Source organism: Mus musculus, chromosome 13, assembly GCF_000001635.26.
Source record: "Mus musculus strain C57BL/6J chromosome 13, GRCm38.p6 C57BL/6J".
Taxonomy (NCBI): domain Eukaryota; kingdom Metazoa; phylum Chordata; class Mammalia; order Rodentia; family Muridae; genus Mus; species Mus musculus.
Window position 1 is genome coordinate 37,880,325 of NC_000079.6, and position 21,907 is coordinate 37,902,231.

Below are 21,907 nucleotides of genomic sequence, written 5' to 3' on the forward strand. Positions count from 1 at the left end.
TGACTCTTTCTGTTCCAATGCCTTCTAGAAGAGGCCAGGGAAGGAGCAATCCAAACAGTGGTTTTTAATCTTTCCCCAAATCATTTTCTTTTTCCAAGGAGTGTTGCCCTGCAACTGCCCTGAATTCTGGGAATGTGCAGCCCCTTCTGATCTGAGGTTAACCATCTGCCCTGGAGTTACTTAGCTTGCACTCCTGCAGGGAAGACTGGAGAATCCTGATTCGTGTGCACCCTTTCCCCAGTATATCAGAAAGGCCTGAGTGAGACCTCAGGGCTCATGAAAGAGTTGCAGGATATTGCCCAAAACTCTACAAACTGCTACTGAACTTTACCCCAGCTTTTCTCCCAAGCTGTAAATGTAACAGGATACTTAGTTCTATTTCAGAGAAGTACCCAGAACAGCCAGATCACTGCAGTCCAGTTGCAGACCAGGCACGTAGCTGGGTGTCAGCTGCTGTTCAGGTGCTGCAGTTGAAAGAGAAAGGCTGAGTTGGGGGATACGAGGGAGAACCAGCTATGCCCTATGCTGCCCTTGTGGTGTGAGTTCTTTCGTGGTTTAGCAAGTGTGGAGCTGAGCGGGATTTGTTTCATCGGCAGTGCACAAAGCCGGATGGGTTTTATTTCCTGTTTGCTGTGCAGCGCCTGGAGAATCAACAGCTGTTCTGCTCCTTGCTATCAGTGGAACTGCATTTGTGATAAGCCAACTTACGTATTTTTAACTGTCTCACTGGTGGGATAAGGTGGGATTTTTTTTTTTTTTTTAAACAGCGATCATCACACTGGGCTGCTGTCAGAGCTTTGCCAATATAATAAGAGAAGCTGGTAGGCAAGTAGAGGTAGACTGACTCACACCAGAAGGAAAGGGGCAGGGGTAACCAGAATGAATGTTGGGCAAAGAAATTTAATATAGTTAGCTCAGACTGGGGGTGCCACACTGTTTCCCATATGCTTTGATGACTCCATGTCACTCTCAGATAGGAGAACTGAGGCTCAGAAGTATGTAATTCATCAGCCAGAAGAATCATAATCTGATCAGACTTTTAAAAATTATTTTTTTAATATTTATGTGCCTATTTTGGTTATTCCCTCTATTTGAATATACCCAGGTGAAGCGAGCTTATGACTGACCTCATGGGCCTTATTCCATTCAAAGGCTGTTGTCTTTCAAAGCCTTGGTTTAAGGCTGGCGAGATGGCTCAACAAAGGTGCTTGCCTCTAAGCATGAAAGCCTGAGTCTGGTTGACAGAGAGCCAGCTGCCTTCTGACCTCCATACACAATAAATACATGATTGTTTGGTTTTTGTAAATCCCAAACCAGAGCTAGCCAGTAACCAGCATCTGTGCACTGCTCAGCTCTCCTCCCTGCTTTCGGGTTCCTGCCCTACTATCCCTCAGTGATGAACTGTTACCCAAACTATAAGATGAAGTGCCCTCTACCTAGCAAACAAGCAGAAAGCCCTGGCCTTCCTCCATTCGTCATGTTTGTCCTAGTGGGCCTGTGGGATGAACACATGGGCCTTCCAGTCCTGCCGCGTTTGCAGCCAGCTCTGTGTGTTTCAGGAAGTACTCTTCATTCTCAACCTCTCTAGCTTCAGGCTCTTCTTGTTTTTCTACTGACTTGGTTTCCCAGGCCTTTAGCTTTCTCATGTCCTCTACCTGAAAGGGGTTTCAGTGGTCTTTCTGGTGACTTGATAGGCACAAGAGCGTTGAAGCCACAGAATTCAGATGGAGACCTGTTGCCATCCCACAAGAGCAGTGGAACATTCAGCAGATAACAGTCATTACTATATAGGATTTACAGGAGGATTAAACACATATAAACTGCTTACTGCATTTCTGACATAGAACTTTTGCCTCAGGATATGTCCCCAGCTGTTCTCTGGAAAGATCATACATGAATACAAGCAGGCTTCTGGTATACTCTTAAGTTGAATTCTGTTTTCTGTAGTCGTAGTCTTGTCTTTTCCAGTTTTAAATTCTAGAACAGGTATACTGTAGAGCACCCGCCTCCCCTTGCTCTGGAGGTAGGGTAGAGTGGGAGTTAAGGTCAGTTCCCACCCTAAACCAGGTGACCACCATGCACTACAGGTAGACAAGGGCATTTGCTTCTCTCTTGCTCTCTGTCCACACAGGCACCTTGACCACTTACGCCGGCTTTCCCTAGGCTGTTTGGTATAGAGTGATACAGGCTTCTGCTAAGCTAGGCAAGAAAGTGATGGAATACAGGACCTGGTAGCCAAGCAGAAAAACAATGTTTAGGAAAAGTCTGGCCTGCCTGGGGAAAAGGCCAGGGACTCGCTCTTCTCACAGCCCAGTGCCAAGGGCCACCCGTGTTCCCCTCCCAGGGGAGGAGGGTGCTGGGTGACAAATGGCTGCCAGGTGGCAGCTGCATCTTGGCCTTGTGAATTTGGCAGTTGTTAGATACTGTCTGTAATATGTGCTTCCTGGAGAAGAGCCGCAAGGAGCGGACTCAGCTTCCTCCGTGCAGTGTGCTTATAGGAGAGCCTGTGATGCGGGAAGGTGCTGCCTGCCTCCTTCCCGTGAAGAAGCAAGGAGGCATTAGAGGAAGAGTCATGACTGTGAAGTGGTTCAGTCCGGTGGGCACCTACCAGAAAACTCTCTTCCCAGCAGTTCCCATTTTGTTTTGTTTTCATCTTTATGGTGCTAGGGATAGAACCCAGGGCCTGGAAGATGCTGACCAGGGACTGAGCTGTGGAAGGAGTGTTCTCCACTCGCTCTTCCTCCCCCTCCCTCCTTCTCTGAGTCCAAGAGGAGGCGTGCCTCAGTAGATCCTGAGCTAACACTAAAGCTGTAGGAAGCAGTAGCCATGCTCCCTAACTCTTCTCCCCCCCTCTGCCCTTTGTCACACATTCCTTATTGCCCAGGAGTGGCAGAGAGGAAGGCACAGGGAGGTTGCCCAGGTCCACAGAAATCCTGGCCAAAGGGCTCCACTCTCAATGTGAATTTCCAAGGAGTAGCATGGGCTTGGAGAACAGCATTTGCTGGAGACGAGGCATGTAGGGTCCAGGACTACGTGGTCTACCCATGTGTTGCAGTCCAGCCCTACCCGGTCTGGTGCTTATATCCAAAATGTTTCTCCAAAGGGACCCAGGAAACAGGCCTTGTGTAGATGGCTTCCTTTTTCTCTTCTCATATTTAGTTGTAGTAAGTAAACACAAAGCTAGAACTAGATTCTGAGTCTCTACTTCAGTGCCTCCGTGTTTGTTCAGAGCTTTGCTAGGCCAGTGGCTCTCAGAAAGGTTGGTGGTGGAAATCCTGGGGTGTTTGACCTTGTTGACCTTCACGAGCTGGTTCTCAGGGCTGACTAAATACACTCTCCCAGAGAACTGTGAGGAAGGGCTACCAGGTCTTCCCACAGAGGCGTCCGTTTGAAGTTGAAGCCATGAGTTTTCATTTCTGGTGATAGGCTAGGCTATATAGGTAATTGCCAACTTAAAGCTTTCAACTTGTACAGTTTGAAAAATAGCTTATGATGAAGTTATTACACATTTGGTAGAATGCATTCTTGGGATTTTGGGTTTGGATCTTCTCTCCCATTAGCAGTGGTCTGATCCTTTCTCTTGATGCTGACCAGATCGCCACAGTTTTATTGCAGTCTACAGTTGGGTCTGGAGACAACTGATGCTCTGTGATGCACTATGTATGTTACTAAGCTTGGGGGGTAAGGTGGACTTAGATTGAGGAGCACCTGTGCACTTTGAGGTAGGTAACAGTGTTCACACGTCAGCTTCAGTTAAGCTTCTCACTGTCTAGATAAAATCATTAGTAAGAGTTCCTTTAAATTATATTTGTCTAGTTAATCTATACTACCTAACTACTGCCCTTTGTCTCCTACTTTTTTAAAGAGACATTTGTTTTATGAGCAAGTGTGTGAATGTATTATATATACTGCCATGCAGATGCCCTTAGAGCCCACAAAAGGGTATTGAACCCCTCTGAACTGGAGTTCCAGGTAGTTGTAAGCCCTGCTATGTGGGCACGGGGAACTGAACCAGGATCCTCTGCAAAGAGCAGTGAGTGCTGTTAGCCATTGGGCTATCTCTCCGGCCCATCCCCTACTTCTGATATACATACCTGGTTGGTTTGTTAATTTGTCACGACTGTCTGCCCTATAACCCAGGAGTGTGGACTCCTCTTATCCAAGCCCACGTACAGTTTGTGTGGAAGTAGACATAACCTGGAAAACATGGGTTCTCCTGTTGATGGATACGTTGGAATCAGCCATTCCACAGGACCGGGCCATTAAACAATTGAAGTTGACCTGTGGGACTTCCTTTTAGCCTCCCTGAACTTCATTTGAAGGCCAGGGTCCCATTGCACAGCCAGAGAGTTGTGTCTCCTTTGAGCCAGACCTGCCTTGTTCCTTTGACCAAGGAAGAGATGAGGAGGAAGGGGAGCACTCCTTTTTTTTTCCTTGCCCAGATACAGATGAGAAATGAAAGACCAGGCCTTGGGTAATTGAAAGACCTCGTGCTAAGATTGTTGAGCAATCAGGAGAGCACCTACACTCCCAAACGCTACACCAGAGAGTCACACATTTTGTCCAAAAGAAACTTAACAGAGTTCAGAAACTTTACATCAATTTGTTCTCCCAGATAAATCACCCAGTATTCCAGGGGCAAATGATGTCACTCCTCTAAGTAATGGCTTCATCTGCATAGCAAGGTTAATCCTCAGAGATATCACTTGATGGTGATGCTGCTTTAAAAAAATTATCATTAAATATGATAGCAGAGTTAGATATGTCTTCTTGCTTGGAATGAAAAGGCCTGAGTCCATGAGAGTTAAAGAGGTGTCATGCACACTTATGGGCAAGAAACAGTAGAGTGGTAGCCATGGGTACTGGTGAGTGCTGTGAGTGCACTAGACCAGAGAACAAACTTGGGCTGAAGCCTGGGGGGCTGTTGAGTGATGGGTTAAAGACTTCTCATTTCCTGTAGTTTATTGAAAGAAGTAGAGAAGACAACTAGAGAGGAAGATCATGCATCTTTCTTCCATCCCTGGATGCCCCTCTCACCCATTACCATCATGCTTGTCTCTCAAATACACTTGAACTGTGCAAAACTAGGCAAAAATACACGCCCAATCTCTTAGCAACCCATCTTTACTCAAAAGGAAGCAATACAGAGTTGACTATAGCACCCCACAGTGCTCAGTTAAGTGGGGGTTGCTGCTGCTGCATGATGCTTGGGCTTCCTTCATTATACCAACGCCTGTGCCATTGGGGTGGGGCTTGGTGACTTTCATGGGTTATCACCCTATCCAAGGCATAGCCTAGCCCCTAAGCCAAGAAACACATCAACTTCCTGGAACTCAGAGAGAGAGCTACCATCTCTGCTCTCTCTGCCTTCAGAGTGCACACAAGGCCATCCTGGTTAGCAGACACAGGTTTGCCTTAGACTTGGGGGTTGGCAGTCTTGGATTTGGTGGAACATCTGGTCAGGTTAGGTTCTGTCTCCAGCCTAGACCATCCTTTAGATGTTTTTTGTGGCTTGTCAAGTGCTACAGCCATTCTCATATCTGAGCTTCTACTCTTTTTAGCTTGCATCTTGTTCTGGATTGGCCTGATCTGGTTAGGTCAGCGCTCTCCTCACACATCCCTGACAAACCATCCCTTGTATTTGTGCATATTATAGGGGCTTGCGCTGTAGCCTTTTCAGTCAAGTATTATAAAAGGCCAAGGCATCTCAACTTACTCCGTATTTCATGGGAGCCCGAGGACAGATTTTTTAGATTTCCTCTTCAGAAGCTGGGGTACCACCCTTTACTTCTAGACCATCCTTGCTTTTACCTTTCAGCTCTGTGGCTATCTCCGTAGACCTGGAGACAGGCTCCTTAATCTTCTCTTTCTGGCTTTACATAGCATTGTCCCTTATCTAGGGGGGTCGGAGGTGGGGCTGGCCTCCCCCTGCCCTTCCTCCTCCCGCAGAGACCTCTGCCTTCTGTAAGATATCTCGCCTCTGACTTTGCACAAGACTTCTGGGAAGGAACATCCAGTATTCAGCATCTCAGACCCACCCCCAAATGCTATAGAAAGTCTTTGTCACATTTTTCTCTTATAGGACATAACTAGAAATAACCCCACCATCCCTCCATTCTTCTGAGGTAGTGGTGATGGAGGTAAGAAAGAGGTATCTTGAAGTTCCTTTTGAAAGACCGCCTTGTATATTTCTATCCTGTAAGCTTTGTGGCTCCGATAGACCTAGTGGAACTCACCTAGGGAGGTGGCTCTTGTGATCCAGCTCACCCAAGTCACTCCCATCCAGCGCTAGAGATGCAGCTTTCAGAGCCACTCTCAGCCTGACCCTGTGCTGGGAGCGCGTCCTTCCCCCTCAGTCCTTTCTGCTTATGGGGAAGCTACCTGGGCCTGCTTGCGTCCTTGAGTGTCTAATGGAAAGAGAAGGAACTGGGTCTAAAATAATTTTAATGCGATTTTTAGGTTCTGGAAATTTTTAATTCCGATACTTGTCTCCCACTCAAGCATACTTATAGTTGACTCCATGTATTTGGAGATCTTGACAGTTCAAAAAAAAAAAAAAGAAGCTGCTCCTTTCTAAGACTATGCTACTAAACTTATTATATTTTAAAAATTGCTTGCACTCTTACTGTCATTATTTTTTTCTTCAGTGGTAAGCATTGAACCCAGGGCCTCAACTTTATAAACAAATACCCTACCATGGGAGTTAAACCCACAACCTCCAATTATTTTAAAAATGAATGCAATCAAGGGAAGTTTGTCCTTACCCCCACCTCCCACACACACACACAGTGATATAAGTGGAAGGGATGAATCTAAGACCTCAAGAATACTAGGCCGATGCTTTGCCACTGAGCTATGTACTTTTTTTTAAATGTTTAATTTCTTTATAAGTATTAATAAGTTGAGATAGGTAGGGATGATCTACAGGGGTATTTTGTTTGTACAATTCTGAAAACTGGATAGGCATTCTAAGTTGATATTATGTATGTATTTGAGACAGGGTCTTACTGTACAGCCTATCTGATCCGCCCACCTCTGTGTACGCTACTATGTCCAGCCCCTGATTCATATTTTAAAGGATGCTGGGCAAATAGTTAACCATGGAGCTTTTCTTTAACGTGTGTCATATAGCAGTGAAGCAATGATCCTGACCCAGTGGTCCCTGGGTAGGCGTCTCCCATCACTTGTTTTAACAGTGAACAAAAATGTTGAGTATATGACTTTCTGTGGCAGCATTTATGCTTTTCTTACCTGGAGAATAACTGGGTTGTGTCAGGGGCCTCCAGATATGAGGGTCTCCCTGGCTCATTCAGAGCCTTCCCTGTAAGTTGCTCCTGTACTCTAAAGTCCAAAGAACTTTTTAAAGAGAATAACATAAAGGAATAGAGAATGGAGTCACTGAAGTATGAAAACAGAAAAACTTCTGGAAGAATCTTGGTGTCACTACCCACCCAGGAACTGCTTGTGAGAGTAAAGGGTGGTGGAGCGTTCTCTTCCACACAGATCAGTCCTGCCCCACGTGCTTGGGAGCTGTTTGTGGAGGACTCCCCGTGAGATGCTCAAGGATAGCTATGTGGTACACTTACGCACCTTGTTTGTTTCCAGATGCTCTGAGAAAGGAAGAAGTGAGAAACTGCAGGACAGCTGCACCTCAGCATCCTTGCTTATGTGGGACCTTTCTTTCTCCTCTTTCTGTGGTGCCGTTGGGGAACCTGGAGCTCACTTCTGTGCGTGCCAGGCAGATGCTGGCTCTCCGAGCTATGTGCCAGCCCTTCAGCTTCTTAAGTCCTGTCCCTGTATTGCAACCTTCGTTGCTGTGTTGTGGCTCCAGAACATGCTGCATGCCCCCTTCTTCTGGGCTTTCAGGGTCCGTGGACCCCCAGAGCAGACATTCTCAGACTCCCGAGGGACATGCGCGAAGATGTTTTCTGTATCTTCTACAGAAAGAACAGGGCATGCATTTGGTCCTAGTTGTTCAGCGATGTCCCCGTATTTGTAGGAATCTCTACCTCAAGGCATTGTTAGTTGTACATTTCTTACTCTCTTCAGCTCTTTTTCCTCTCCTCTGTTTCTGCTTGCACCAAGTGCTGTTTCTCTTTTCCTCCTTTATGCTGGAGAATCAGCTGGGTCTGTTCAGCCATTTTTGTCTCTCTTTGGTGTTTATGGTGCCGAAGTTGAAACCTGGGGCCTCACATGCTAGGCAGGTGCTTTGCCACTGAGTGGTCCGTGCATTCCAGTACTATTACCACGCCACTGGGATGCTCAAAGCTCCACCTAGAGCTAGCATTCTGAGCATTCTCCTGTGTCGTTAACAAGCCCTCAGCATCTCGGGAATGGAGGGTGTACTTGGGCAGAGGTAATGGGGGTCCTAGCTGTTGAAGGCACACTTGTATGTTCTGGTGGAATCAGCTAACAGCTTGCTTACAGGTGCAGATGCAGGGTGGGAACTGTCCTCACCATGGACACTGAGTAGAGGAAACTAGACAGAAGCAGAATTTTTCCTTCTTTTAAACATCTTTTAATGTTATCTTCTTTTAATTTTTCAGGTTGTTGCAATCCTGTGCTCCAGAAGTGGTGGCTTTGAGGTGTGACCCTGCCCACATTTGGGCCCAGTCCTCACCAGCTCCTCGGCAGAACGAAGAAAACAGGTCAGTTACCCTGCGTAGGCTTCCTTGAGTCCAAGCAGTCTCACGTGAGTGAGTCTTCAGGCACTCCCTTGCCTGGACTTGAATTGTCTGCTGCTTTCACAGGCCCTCTGTCCTGTCTGTCCCTTTGTATCTTCCTCCTCATACCTCATCCATTCTTTCTCCCCAAGGCATAGAGCGAAATCCTGTTAAAATCATAACTGCATCTTGCTGGTTCTTGAGCTATTGAGTCTCTGGTGTGTGGGATGAGGCGTCTCAGAAGAGGATGCGCAGGGCACCTCACAGGAAGCAAAACCTCAGGCAACCCTCCTTCTCCTTCCTCTTTTCTTCTTTCTTCCCAACTCCCAGTTCCAAAGTGCAGGTTCAAAACTAGAGCAACTAAAACGGAAGCAATCAGTGGTATCAATCGTTCACATCTGTGACTTGAGAGCTTCATTTGGGGTCCTTGTCTGATTCCAGCTGGACATGTTTAGTAAAACAGGGCCAGTGTTTTTTATTTGAAAGATTTTAGTGTGGTGGGTGTGTGTGTGTGAGAGAAACCTATCGGGTCTCTCTCCTTTTGACATGTGGATCTTAGGGACTGAATTCAGGTTGTCAAGCTTGGCACCAAGCGCTATTACCACAGAGCAAGTTTATCATTTTTATTTTTGTTTTAAAAATGAGCTTAGTTGCAGTACCTAGGACAATACGGGGAAGAAGCAATTGCGTGGAAGAGAGAATGAGGCATTTCTAGGTTTGTGAATATTAGGTTAAACAAACACACACTACACAAGAACCTTAAACTATTAAAACTATATTAGCCTAGTAGGTAGGAGTCCTAACAGCTTAACCCCACAAGGTAGGGGATTTCAGCCCCTCTGGTACAAGCACAGAATTCTCTCTGAGACTTGGAACATATGTTAAAGAGTGAGTATTAGTATCCTCTTTAAAGCATGCACAGGAAATGGCATTGTATCAAAGGGAAAAATTGTCTTTCCTAACACAGATTGAGTATCAGCAGGCTTAAATGTTTTCATTTGGATGGTTGTTTCATTTCATTATTGCTGGATAGTTACAGAGGATCAACTAGAACTAGCCAGCTTGTTTCTGGTTAAATAAATTATCCTTTACCTCAGCATTAATGTAAAGATAAATGTTGTTTTTAATGTTTTTCTAAAGCTGAACAGTTAACAGTGTTGAGTTTGCACTAGGCTTTTCCTTCTGCCCTGTTCCATGACCCCAAAGGAAAATTCCCAAGCCAGACTCAGCCAAGACTTAGCAGACTGGCGTGAAGCTGTAGCCCAGCTCTGAGGACAGCGTGTTGGTGCTTCTGAAACATCCTCTCAGCATGTGTTCAGGCCCCTCTCCTTTTGTTAACTGCATTCTCATCAGAAATCATAGTTCCCCTTTAAAACCTTGCTGCTGTTTACTTAACATTTCAAATATGGAAAGGAAGTAAACAAACGGGTTCCTAGTGCCACACTTTACACTTTATCCCCTAGAAGGAAATAGATGTAGCCAGCGTCTTCCTGTCCAGACAGCAGGGAACATGATTGCAAGGCTTCTCTCCTTTTCAGGTAGGAAAAAATGCTAGGTAGTTAGCACACATTTATATAGCTAGCTATATGTGCTCTTGCTGGATTGACATGTGGGGCAGGGATTATTGGTAATTTGCCTCTATGGAGGGAATATATGTTTTGTCACTTCCTATTGAGCTGGACATGATGGAACATAACCCTAATATGTGGCTGGGCATGGTGGTGCACACATTTAATCCCAGCTCGCGCGCGCACGCACACACACACACACACACACACACACGATTTCACTTCCTAACTACTGCTTACAATTACTGCTTACTGTTCACTTCAGCCTCAGGTGGCAGTGGGAGACATCTTCATAGAAGAGTAGAGACAGAAAGAGTCATGCCAGGCTGTATTCCTGTATGTGTCTATTTGCCAGTTTTCAACAGAAATATCAAAGTAATCGAGAGTCTACATAATTTCTTTGAAAAGGCTATAAATATTCCAGTATGAGGATATCTGAAGGAGGCCAGCCTGGGTTACAATAGAAAGACTGTCTCTTAAAATAAACAAACAAACAAAGACAATAGATAAATATGTTTACTTTTTAGATTCATCTATATAAGCGTGGTTGTACATGTCTTTAATCCTAGCACTCCTGAGATGGGAACATTGGGAATTTCTGTGTGTTAGAGGCTGGCCTGGTCTACATAGAGGATTGCAGGGAAGCCAGGACTAGATAGATAGACCCTGTCTACAACAAAGAAAAAGAGAACTGTATAGATAAACCCTGTCTCAAAGTGGGGAAAATGGTAATGGTACGACCAAAGACCAGCATCTAAACTTGATATAAATTGGTAGAAAGATATGTTTTCTCTTTACCAACATAATAGAATTATAGTGACCATTTCTAGTCACCTATCTTAAACTTTTCTGTACATTAAAAATACATAGAAGAGCGTTTAAAAGAGGTGAGTTCATTTAGGAATAAAATGGGTATGTATACATGCTGGTTGGTTCCAGCAGGAACTGATGGCGTGCTTGTTATCAATGTATTAAAAAAGAAGTAAGTGTGTGCTCTCTTCTGGGTGTGCACTCCTGCCTTTATGGTTTTTTCCAAAGAAAGGAGAGAAACCAAGCATGCAGACACCTTACTAATTTGAAATGGTCTGCTGGCCAGTGGGGAGACTTCAAGCAGCATTCAGGCTTGAGTTTTGTTTCTTTCCTTGGAGAGGCAGGTTAAGTCTGCTGGCTCCTCCTCCTGCTGCTGCTCCCCTCGTTGGATCTCACTAACCTTCTAAAAGACCCCACCCCCAAAGACACTCATCAGCCTATGAACTTGAGAATTAAGTTTCTAATGCCAAGTTTCGAGGGAACGCATCAGATTGTAACAGCATGAGGCATGTTTTGCGCAGGGAGGTGCTGGGGATCAAAGTTCCGTATGTGCCGAACAAACTCCCTGCTCCCATATATATTTTATCTTTTGGTTTAGGAATAAGGTCAATTTTGATGTGGCTTGAGTTATGAATTTCCTTTTGGCTGTTTGTTTCCTATCACCCAGTGTCTTCTAGATGTGGCTTAATATTTATTGTTAGGCTCTGAGCTCTTAGGAAATGAGAAATGGAGTGAGTCAAGTGGAGATCTGTGAAAAAATGGGGTGCAGTATAAGCGAAAATTTGTGTGAAATGGTAGCTGAGAAAGAGTAAAATACTGTAAGAATTCCTCAGCTGTTGAGTGTCTGTGAGACAGCAGGAGACGATAGGTTGAAAACCCACATACAGTTTTATAAGAAAAAGGTGACTTACTTTGTCCTCCTTGTATTTCATGAGCATGATCTGAGATTACAGCAAGTTAATGGTTCCACAGTTTCCTTCTAAGCAAAGAGACTGAATCTGTTTCTTTTCCTTTTTTGAGATACAAGTTTCTAAGCGTAGCCCAGCTTAGCATTGAACTCAGATTCTCTCACTTCTGTGTCTCGGCTCAGAGGGTCAAAGGCGTGTGCCCTTCACTCCCCACCAACAGTACTGAGTCGCCTTCCTTGATGAATCAACTAATGCAGTGTCTCCTGTTTGTCTTCCAGCATAAAGGAGTGATATCCAGAGAATAAAAGGGCTCCCCAGAGTCATTTCCTACTCCATGTGGATGACAGCAGGAGCAAGGGACTATCATTTGGGGCAGAAAATGGAGGTAATTTGCAATGGAGACAGTTCTTTTATGAGGTATAGGTAACTTTTTTTTTGGAAACATGCTTTTTAGTGTTGGTTTTAAATTTGGTTGTAATTACAGCAGTGTTGGTATCTATAGAATCAGCACACACATCCTCTTAAAACTGCATCCAGTTAGAGGAAACCTGAAGTTTCCTATCAGCTAGTTCTTAAGTCTAGAACTTTTAATTAGAAGAAAGCAAGTACAGGGTACGTGGGAGGTGCTGGCCAAACGGGAGCTCTGTTTCCTCTTGGAAAGGCTCAGGCCTTTCCAAACTCTGCTCACGAAGATTAGGGAAAGCTTGGGCTCAGGAGATGGCACACTGGATAAACTGCTTGCTATAGAAGTGCAAGGATCAAAGTCTGAATCCCCCACACCCACATTAAAAACCTAGGTGTGTATGGCACACCACACACACACCACACACACCCCACCCCACCCCACCCACCCTGTAACCCAGTGCTCAGGAGGCAGGGACAGGATACTTAGGTAGACCAGCCAAATCAGCAAGTTCTGGGTTCTGTGTGAGCACTTCCTCTGGGTTTTGTATGAGACACTTCCTTGTGCATAAAGAAGGCAACGATCAAGGAAACGACACAATAAGCACACATGGGCCCACTTACGTGCAAACACAAAACATGCCACAGTACATGTGGGATAAACAAGAAAGGGGAAAGGAAGATGCTTCAGAAGGCTTGAATTGCACTGGTGCTAAGCACTTGGAACAGAAAAGCCTTCCATCAGTATAAAAAAGCTTAAGCTGCTTTGGAACTGGGTGTGGTGGCTCACACCTGTAATCGCAGTACTTGAGAGCCTGAAGCAGGAGGATTGGGGAGTTCTGGTCATTCATGGCTACATAGTGTGGCCAGCCTGGGCTACATTGCAAGCTCCTGTCTCAATAAACACAATGAACAAACTGAAATAATAATTAATAATAATAATAATAATTTTGAGCTCTCTTCTGGGTTTGGGTTGAACTAGGGCAAGGGTGTTGGGCATTTCTGTCTCTTTTACCATGGTAGCTATGATTAGCACCACATGACTATGATAATCCTACACTTTCTCACAAGGACATCGCTGACTTCTCTTTTTCAGTTCTATAGCAGAGACTTCTTAGAAGCATAAAACCCTGTCCCGATGACGTCGAATTCGCCCATTGGTTTAGAAGGCTCAGACCTGTCTTCCATCAACACCATGATGTCAGCAGTAATGAGCGTAGCGAGTGTCACAGAGAATGGTGGGAGCCCCCAGGGCATCAAGTCCCCCATGAAACCTCCAGGACCAAATCGGATTGGCAGAAGGAACCAGGTGAGGGTGTGTGGCTTTGGCGGGAGCAGCTAATAGATTTCATCTTGGGAGAATGTAGAGTAGAAGTTCCCACACTGCCTAAAGGGACACCCTGGATACATCCTGAATTAAAGGTAGACCTAAAGGCTGTCATCATTTTTCAGGAGCAAATATTTTCATGATTTATATCCTTGCATGGAGAAAACCCTTTGTGCCATGGTATCTTTCAGGGAGTGCACCCTTATTCTTTGCCTGTGATTTGACTTCAGCACAAGCTTCTGTTTAATAGAGTGAACTTGGCTGCCTCTGCTATGATGCAGAGGAAAGCCCTTGACACAGCTGATTAATTTGTTTGTTTGTTTGTTTTCTTTCTAAGCCAGCTCCTTGTGGAAAGAAAGAAAGAAAAATCTTCAAATAAGTTCCTGTTTGTTCAGGGTTCAGCTTCCCTATTTTGCCTTTTGGCTTCAGAGAATCCCAATTAAGATCCATCGAATGGAAAAGGCTTGTGCTCGGTTGCTTCATAGCAGTGCAAAGCCCTGAGTTCAGTCGGCTTAATCCTCTTGAATTTTCACTGGTCACAGGATCAGGAGAGATTGGAAAGAGTAATTGCATCAACAGAAATTGGGAGGAATGAATGTTGTGAGAAAAGCCCCTGTCTCCTCTACTGGGAACAAGGCATTGTCTTTTTCAGTTAATGAACAAACAGGGCACTTTTTTAACAAGATAGATAAGGGGGCAGAGGGCACATAATTCTCAGTTCATCTGTGAGATCATGTAGTGTACAGTGACTTCCCCGCCAGTTTCTTGTTGGTATAATGTAGTCACACTACTCCTTGTTTGGAGACAAGGTGGTGGTCTCAGAGCATCTGTGAGCGGCATGGACAGGACAAACCGGTGGGGCTTTGGTGAACTAATGGCTGTTCTTATGCAGACTACTCTCTGAGAACATCTATGATGACCTTTGACAAACGCTCAGGTTTTTAGCTCAATGTGCCCTCTAGGAGGTGGAGTAACAGTTCTACGTTCCCTGCAGCATGTAAGTGTGCATGCCTCCGTTCCTCACCTCAAGCCTGAGGCCTCGACAGAGCTCAGGAATGTTTTATAGGCTTGGAGCATTGATAACTCTCTTTCTCTCTCTCTCTCTCCCCCCTGCCTTCGTGTGCCTCTCTTCCTGTGGGTGCCTGAGAAAATACTCAGCCTGAGCACAGAAGGAACACTAGCCCTGGGAAGAAAAGGTTTATTTCCACTCTCATATGCCTGTCTGTCCATCTCTCCATCTGTCTCACTGTCTATCAACTCATTTAACAATAGGCCTAGCTTCTATTTCCATTAGCTACTCTGCCAACTATGAGATGTCAGGTCATTCGTTGTCTTCCTCATCCTTCTCTGCTTTACCAAGAATGAATGGAACATGGGCAAGAACTTTTCCTTAAATAGCACAGCGCGGCATAGCTGCCCCAAGTCCAGGCTCTGGTTCCTTCCCCTACGGAGACAGTTAGGGTCATTCCTTCTGCCTCTGGATCTGGAGGTGAAGAAATGAGTGTGCAGTGTAAGCAAGTGAGCCACTTTCTACCTACCCCTTTCTCCTCAGGGATCCAATAGAGTTGGATCTTTGTGTTTAGAAGGGAGGCCTAGGCCAGAGGTAGCCTGCTAAATACAGCACCAAATTCAAGAAAACAAAACACAGTGCATAGACAGCTCAGGATGTGAAGAAGTGGCCTTCTTACCTGACAACTGGACAGGGAGAGTAGAATGGAGGGAGCCTTGGGGAAGGTTGCATCCATGTGACCATAGCATTCCAGGAGAGATTAGCCACAGCCGGATGCTGACAAGGGTGCCAGATTGTTTCATTATGGACTGGTAAGTTATCACATTAGCTGCTAATTTTATCTCTCAGCTCAGGAAGTTTGTTTCTCTCACCAGCGTGACTGTAATAACTGGGCTCAGAAGCCTTTAGCCTGAGCCGTTTCCATCATCACAATGCTCTTTTGCTATTCTGTTCACCTTTAAAAGTTAGTAAATCTGCTTCCACAGACCACCACGGTTTGTGAACTTACATTACAGCCTACACGACAGCGCTGCCAGCTTCAAGCTTGGCAGAGGTTAATGATCAACCCCAGAGTCAATATCAGTCAGCCCTGTGTGCCTCCACACAATGTGTGCCTGGTGTCTACTTCAAGGTGACCACAAGATGATTTCATTAAAATATGTCTCCTCAAGTGACTGGCCACTTGGATGTCTAGAGGTTATTTTGAGACAAGGTCTCACAGTTTTGCCAGACTAACATGAACCTTGAAGGCTCAAGCAATCCCCTGCCTCAGTCTTCTCAGGGACTAAAGCCAGTATCTGGCTGAGGTTTTTTTCTCTTCTTTTTTTAAATGCACACTAATACAATGTACTGTTGAATCTTTTCCTTATATAAAAAAATCTACATAGTATTGTTAGTCTGATGAATGGATTAAAATACCTCAGAGCTTGACTTTTCACTGGAAGTCTTGACCTGTGAGGCATCCTCTTATTGTGCCTGGGAGAGAACTAGAAGTGTACTAGAAGATAACTGGGTGAAGCCAGATTCCTTTTTTTTTTTTTTTTTTTTTTATGTCTCTGGGATCTTCCTTAGAATCTGAGACAGAATGCTTGACTGGCCTAGTTCTCTGACCCACTTCCACAACCAGAAAGGTGCTTACACTGAGACTCGAGAGAGCTTCAAACAAGACATCCCCACACATACATCCATCTGGTTCATGGTGCCATTTGTTTTCACAGTCTTTAGGATACCTTATTCTCATAACCTCTCATGAACATCACAAGGGTATTGCTTTTCTGTGCCTCAGGGTCAGACTTATAACTGTATCATGGTTTGGGTGTGGGCCTTTGAACAGTTAGTCTGAGGATTAAGCTGGTGTCAATACTTCATTGTTCTCTGTTTGGAGCAAGTCCCTTGTCCCTCTGCACTCTAAAGTTTCCTTTTCCAGAAAATGGGATCCCTAATAAGTGGCCATCTCCTAGGGATTACGGAGGGAAAAAAAACAAGCCTGATGTTGCTATAAATTGACTGATCAACATGTGATCAACAATTAGTCTTAACAGTGGAGAGGCAAAAACACAGTCAAATGAGTTCAGATGAGAAGAATCTCCTCAGAGATATCCAAGACCAGAAAAGGATGTGGAGGTTGGCCAGAGCATCCAGCCACTCTTCCTCCCTGGCCTCTGACTTTATTTAGCACTAACATCTCCCCTAAATGCTTTCTCTTGACTGGACTTGCCACAGTGTGAGCTCTGCATCCAGGTCTACATGAGTGCTCACGACCGTCTGGTCTAGCCATCAGTGTCTTCCGCGGAGATTTTAAGACAAACAGATCTCAAGAGTTCCCCCCAGTCCTGGTCTAGCATGTTGAGAGTCTAGCAGTTGGTATTGTACAGAGCTCCTGGATGATCCTGCTGGTTTTGAAAGCCTGGTGACATAATATTCAGCCATCATAATTCCTGATCGCTTCCCAGGGATGAGTCCAGTGCATTTTAGGAACAGAGACTCATGTCAAAACTCGTGTCTGAGTTTTGTGTGAGTTAGGAGGTAATATTGGTCATTCCTTGTGATTTCCCAGGAATTAGTTGGCAGGAGGAACTTTTAACAAGTGTCAGTGAAAGAAGTTTGCCTTTTTTGTAGGAAGGTAAGAATATATTGCTTGAAGGAAGCTTGTCCTGTATGTTTTGAAGAAAAATAAAGTGAGCCACCTAACCAAACAGTGAGCTGGGTTTTTGTTCTGGTTTTTGGTTTTTTTGTCACCTCGTGTAGAATCTTGAGTCTGGGCTGTCATGCTGACTGGCTTTGCTGAGGTCAGAGCTCTTCTTGTTCTCTATTTATGGGCACTGCCAAAAAGATGCTAGCTTTATGGGCAGAGCCTTGTTAGACCCCTGAGAGTTACTGCTGGGGCACCAAGGAAGCCTTCCACTGGTGGGATTGACTTTCCTGTTGTATCTCTTTCCCTCTATTATGTTTCTGAGGGTGCTTGAGACCTGTGATCCTAGCACATGGAAGGTCATGGCAAGAAAATGGAGATAAGGAAAGCCTAGGCTACTGAAAGGGTTTCAGGCCAACCTGGGCTGCATGGGGCAGCAACAAACACATACAACAAAAGACAATGGTATTGGAGCTGGGGTATAAGTGATAAACACCTGGTGCCCCATCTGTGCAGAGCACCATGGCTCTGTCTCCTCTTCACCCATCAATGTGGTCTTAGCACAGTATAGCCAGTGTCGATTTTCCCACTTATAAACAAGGAAACTGAGGGCAGATTGGGGAGTGACCTGCACAAACACCTGGACAGGCTCCAGTGTAATGACTGCAGCTGCTTAGACCCAGCTCTAATTCATGGGCTTATGACAGAAGTGGAAGACACCAGTTCAGTGTGATGGGAAAATCATCCCCTGTTTTATCCTTGTTTTAGGAAACGAAAGAGGAGAAGTCTTCCTACAACTGTCCCCTATGTGAAAAGATTTGCACCACCCAGCACCAGCTGACCATGCACATCCGTCAGGTTTGCCCCTACTTTTGTATTGTTTTTCACTAACAGGATGATTTTATTTTAATTAAATTGAATTGTCTAGTAAATTATAAGCTATGTTTAAAATTTAGTGTTTTAGCAATCTTGGGTAATTATGGAGTGATTTTTGCATAGTCACGTTTCTATGATAGTCTAAGACAGAATGTCCAGGTAACTTATCACTTATCTTGATATAATGCTTTTTACTGTTTGTAACCATATTGACTAACCCTCATAATGAAAGACTATAGTATGGTTCTATATATGTGTGTGTGTGGAGGAAGAGGAACAGTCATGGGGGCCTTTACACATAATCTCACACCATGATGACGCTGAGTTCTGTCTGTAGCTTCTGTCCCAGAAGCTACATTGCAGGCATCTGTCACCACACCTGACTTTCCCCCCTTGCCATGTAGTCAGCTGGCTGAAGCCCAAAGTCCTCGTGTCCATTCCTGCCCTTTATTTAAATGGTACCAGTGTACTTCCTGCAGCCGAGGAGTTCCTGGACTTGGGATTGTTTTTCCCTTATCATAGGATGTATCCTTGTCCTCTTATGGCATTGCTGGTTTATGGCAGACTGCTGGTGACAGAGGGAACAGTGGGGAATGATGATGCATTAAAGTCTTAAGAAGCTACTAAATAGTAACGACACCTAGTCACCGAGGAAACTTGGATGTGGATAGAGATTTTCCTTGTCATTTTCAAAAGCAGGAACTACCTCATTCAGGTTTCTGTTATCTAACAACCAGCCTAAGTCTTCAAACTGGAGGAGGGACTGCAGCCTCCCAGTGTGTAAACACACTATTTGTTTCTCATATTGGCTGTATAGTTAAGACTCCTCCTGTCCAGAGGAGTTCATAATATATGTTAGTTTAAACCATGGACCTGCAGACTAGTTCTGAGTTTTGCATCAGAGTGGAAAATAATAGAACAAAAACAATCATATGCCCATCTTCTAATGCCTTTGGCTCTTTCGAAGACACTGGAAAAGAAACCTGGAGGGTGGGGGTCGGGGGTTGGGAGATGGAGAAACTTCACTGTTTTTTCTCACAGATCTCCAGATCTGTATTCCCAGTGCCATCTTCTCAGTGACCGTTGTCCCGATTGCTTCTGCAGCACAACACAGACACGGGAGGAGCTGACCACGCATGCAGTATCTGTGGGAAGTCGCTGAGCTCGGCCAGCTCCCTGGATCGTCACATGCTGGTGCACTCTGGCGAGAGGCCTTACAAGTGTACAGTGTGTGGCCAGTCTTTCACCACCAATGGGAACATGCACAGGTGGGTGTTGTTCCTTGCTTGGGTGGCTGACTGCACCATTGAGCCATTAGTAGACTTGCCTAAAAGCTTCAGAGGGTTTTTGTTGAGTGTTTGTTTGTTTGTTTGTTTTTTCTATTTCCCATAGAGAAAAATCTGAGATGATTGTATTCACTTACTCGCACCATCTCAGGGTATCAGAGGCATTGCCTAGGCTAAACCTTGGCCCTTGAGTTCTTTGGGGTGGAACAATCTTATTTCTTTCCCCTGTGCCACTACGAGTTTTCCTTTGTTAGAGAGGTAGAGGTGGGCAGCTCGTTACAACAAAGCACCCTTAGGACAAGGCAGCATCACAGATACAACTTTTCAGTGTAAACATGTCCCCATATGCCTACCAGATCTGCCACAGATTTTTCTTTGCGGAGTGGGGAATTCTGGAGCCTTTGATAGTTAAGTGGCCTGGTTCTGAAGCTTTAGAAAGGAGATAAAGCAGGGTGTAAGAACATCTAATAAGTGACAGGAGGTGACTTCCGGGAATGATGCGCTCTCAGGAGTGAGACAGGAAATAGAGGCAGGTTTACGCCGAGAAGAGAAGCCATGGGATATGTGTTATGGAGGTAGCATGGGTTTCAATCAGAGCAGAAACAGCTTTTAAATGTTCTCTCGCTCTCTTTCAAACACAAACGTCTTAAGAACATTTTGGGGATGAAGAAGAGACTCAGATTGTCACATTCTCATGGTCAGTGACACAGCAGAATCCAGGTCTCCTCAGGTGTTTGTAAATTTCTGAATCCAGTCCACTTAGTCGGTTTAGGATGAGGATTGGAAAGTATGAATTTAGCAAATAGTTCCCAGCCCATGGTAAGCACTCAGTAAATAGTACCTACTGTTATTGGGTGTCTAAGTAAGGCTGCAATCATTTACCACTGGCGAATCTCTTGTCTAAGCGTCCAGAAGTGAGGTATGCTTCATGAAAGGCCTCCGTATATTATAATTTTATTTATTTTATGTTATGTGTGTAGGTATTTACTTGTGTAGTACAGACCTCAATAGTGTAAAGTGTCCTGCTATACTTCCACCTCTGTTGCCATTGGGTATCAAAGCACGACGAGGACCCTTGCATGTGTTTCTACCTTCTGGTTGTTTCTCTTCATAGCTAGGAATGAAACCCTAGGGACTCGGTCCATCGCTGAGCCCCATGCCAGCACTGTCACTGTCACCTTAACAACTGTTTCCTGCACCCTTTCTAGGCTTCCTTCTTCACCCTCAGAGTTATTTATTATTTAGTAGATTCCTTAAGATTTTCTGTTCCCAAGATTATGGGATTTACTGTAGAGATGGCTCCGTTCTTCTTTCCATTCTAGGCGTCACTAATTTCCTGGGTTATCTCTTGAGGTGCACCAGGAGTATAGTTCTAAATGGAAGTAAAGTGTGTCGACATTATTGTCTTGTTCTGATCATAGGAAGAAAGCATTCACCTTGAAGCCCTACCCCTGCTGCTTGTTGTGGGTCTGATATCTTAAATGAAATTTACCTGCTGAAGGAAGTTCCTAACTATTCCACATCTGCTATGGTTTTTATCAGGGACGTTAGATTTTGTTAATGATCTCTGTGCTTGTTTTCTGTCGTTGTTTTCTGTCATTCAATCCTGTCCTGTGCTATAGGTCGAATGAGCCTCTTGGATACAAGCATTTCTAATGGTGACAGGCTTGGTTGACTGGTATTTTGATAAATGGTTAGGGCTGTGATCATAATAGATGCCAGTGTGTAGTTTTCTTACGCTGTGTGCTTTTCATGTCAGACTTACTATCAGAAAATGAACTGTGGAACATTCTTTTCTCTTTTGGAAAATACTCTGGCAAGTTGATTTTTGTTGTTGCTGATGGTGGTGGGTACTTTGGTTGATTGGTTTGGTTTGGTTTGGTTTTTTTATAAGTTCATTAGTGACCACACCTGAGTTTTTCTCTTTTTTTTTTTGCAGTTTTTTTTTCAGATTAGCAGCCAACCTCTTAGATTTCCTATTGGCTACATTCTTGAAGAATTCTGGCCATTTCATCTCACTAGTCAAAGTATTTGCCACACAGGCTTCCCTTTTAATGATTTTAACTTGTGAGGTCCAAAACTTTAATAACTACACTGTTTTCATTTTTTGTTATTGTTTGTGCTTTTATTTGTTACTTCATGTGTTGGTGAGTGTGTGTACGGCATGAGTTTTATGTGTACCATGTTTGTGGAGGCCAGGAGGAGTTTGGATCCCCGTGTAATTGTAGTCACAGGCCCCGTGAGCCAGTGTATGGATGCTGAGAACTGGACCTGGAGTCCTGCAAGGGCAGCAAGCTCTCTGAACCCAGAGCCATCTCTCTAGCCCTAATTATGGGATTTACTGTAGAGAGGGCTTTGTTCTAGTTCTACTGACGTTTTCCTCTTTATTTTTTTTTCTATTTCCACAGTTTGGGCCTAAGCATCAT

At 44.6% G+C, this 21,907-nt stretch overlaps 1 protein-coding gene across 22 annotated transcripts in view; it reads left to right on the forward strand.

The window, feature by feature from the left end:
• Positions 1-21,907, forward strand: part of Rreb1 (ras responsive element binding protein 1) — a 173,624-nt gene that overhangs the window by 101,943 nt on the left and 49,774 nt on the right. For 15 of the 22 annotated variants that reach the window (XM_006516757.4, XM_030247394.1, XM_006516754.4 and 12 more), the window contains 5 exons: positions 8,547-8,648; positions 12,228-12,334; positions 13,448-13,660; positions 18,088-18,177; positions 19,300-19,463. In XM_006516757.4, the coding sequence (XP_006516820.1) occupies positions 13,490-13,660; positions 18,088-18,177; positions 19,300-19,463 (425 nt within the window). In that variant the 5' untranslated portion in view covers positions 8,547-8,648; positions 12,228-12,334; positions 13,448-13,489. Of the gene's footprint in view, positions 1-7,464; positions 8,357-8,546; positions 8,649-12,227; positions 12,335-13,447; positions 14,875-18,087; positions 18,178-19,299; positions 19,464-21,907 lie in introns of those variants that run through there. The other 7 variants (NR_033615.1, XM_030247397.1, XM_030247395.1 and 4 more) reach the window with 3 other exon arrangements.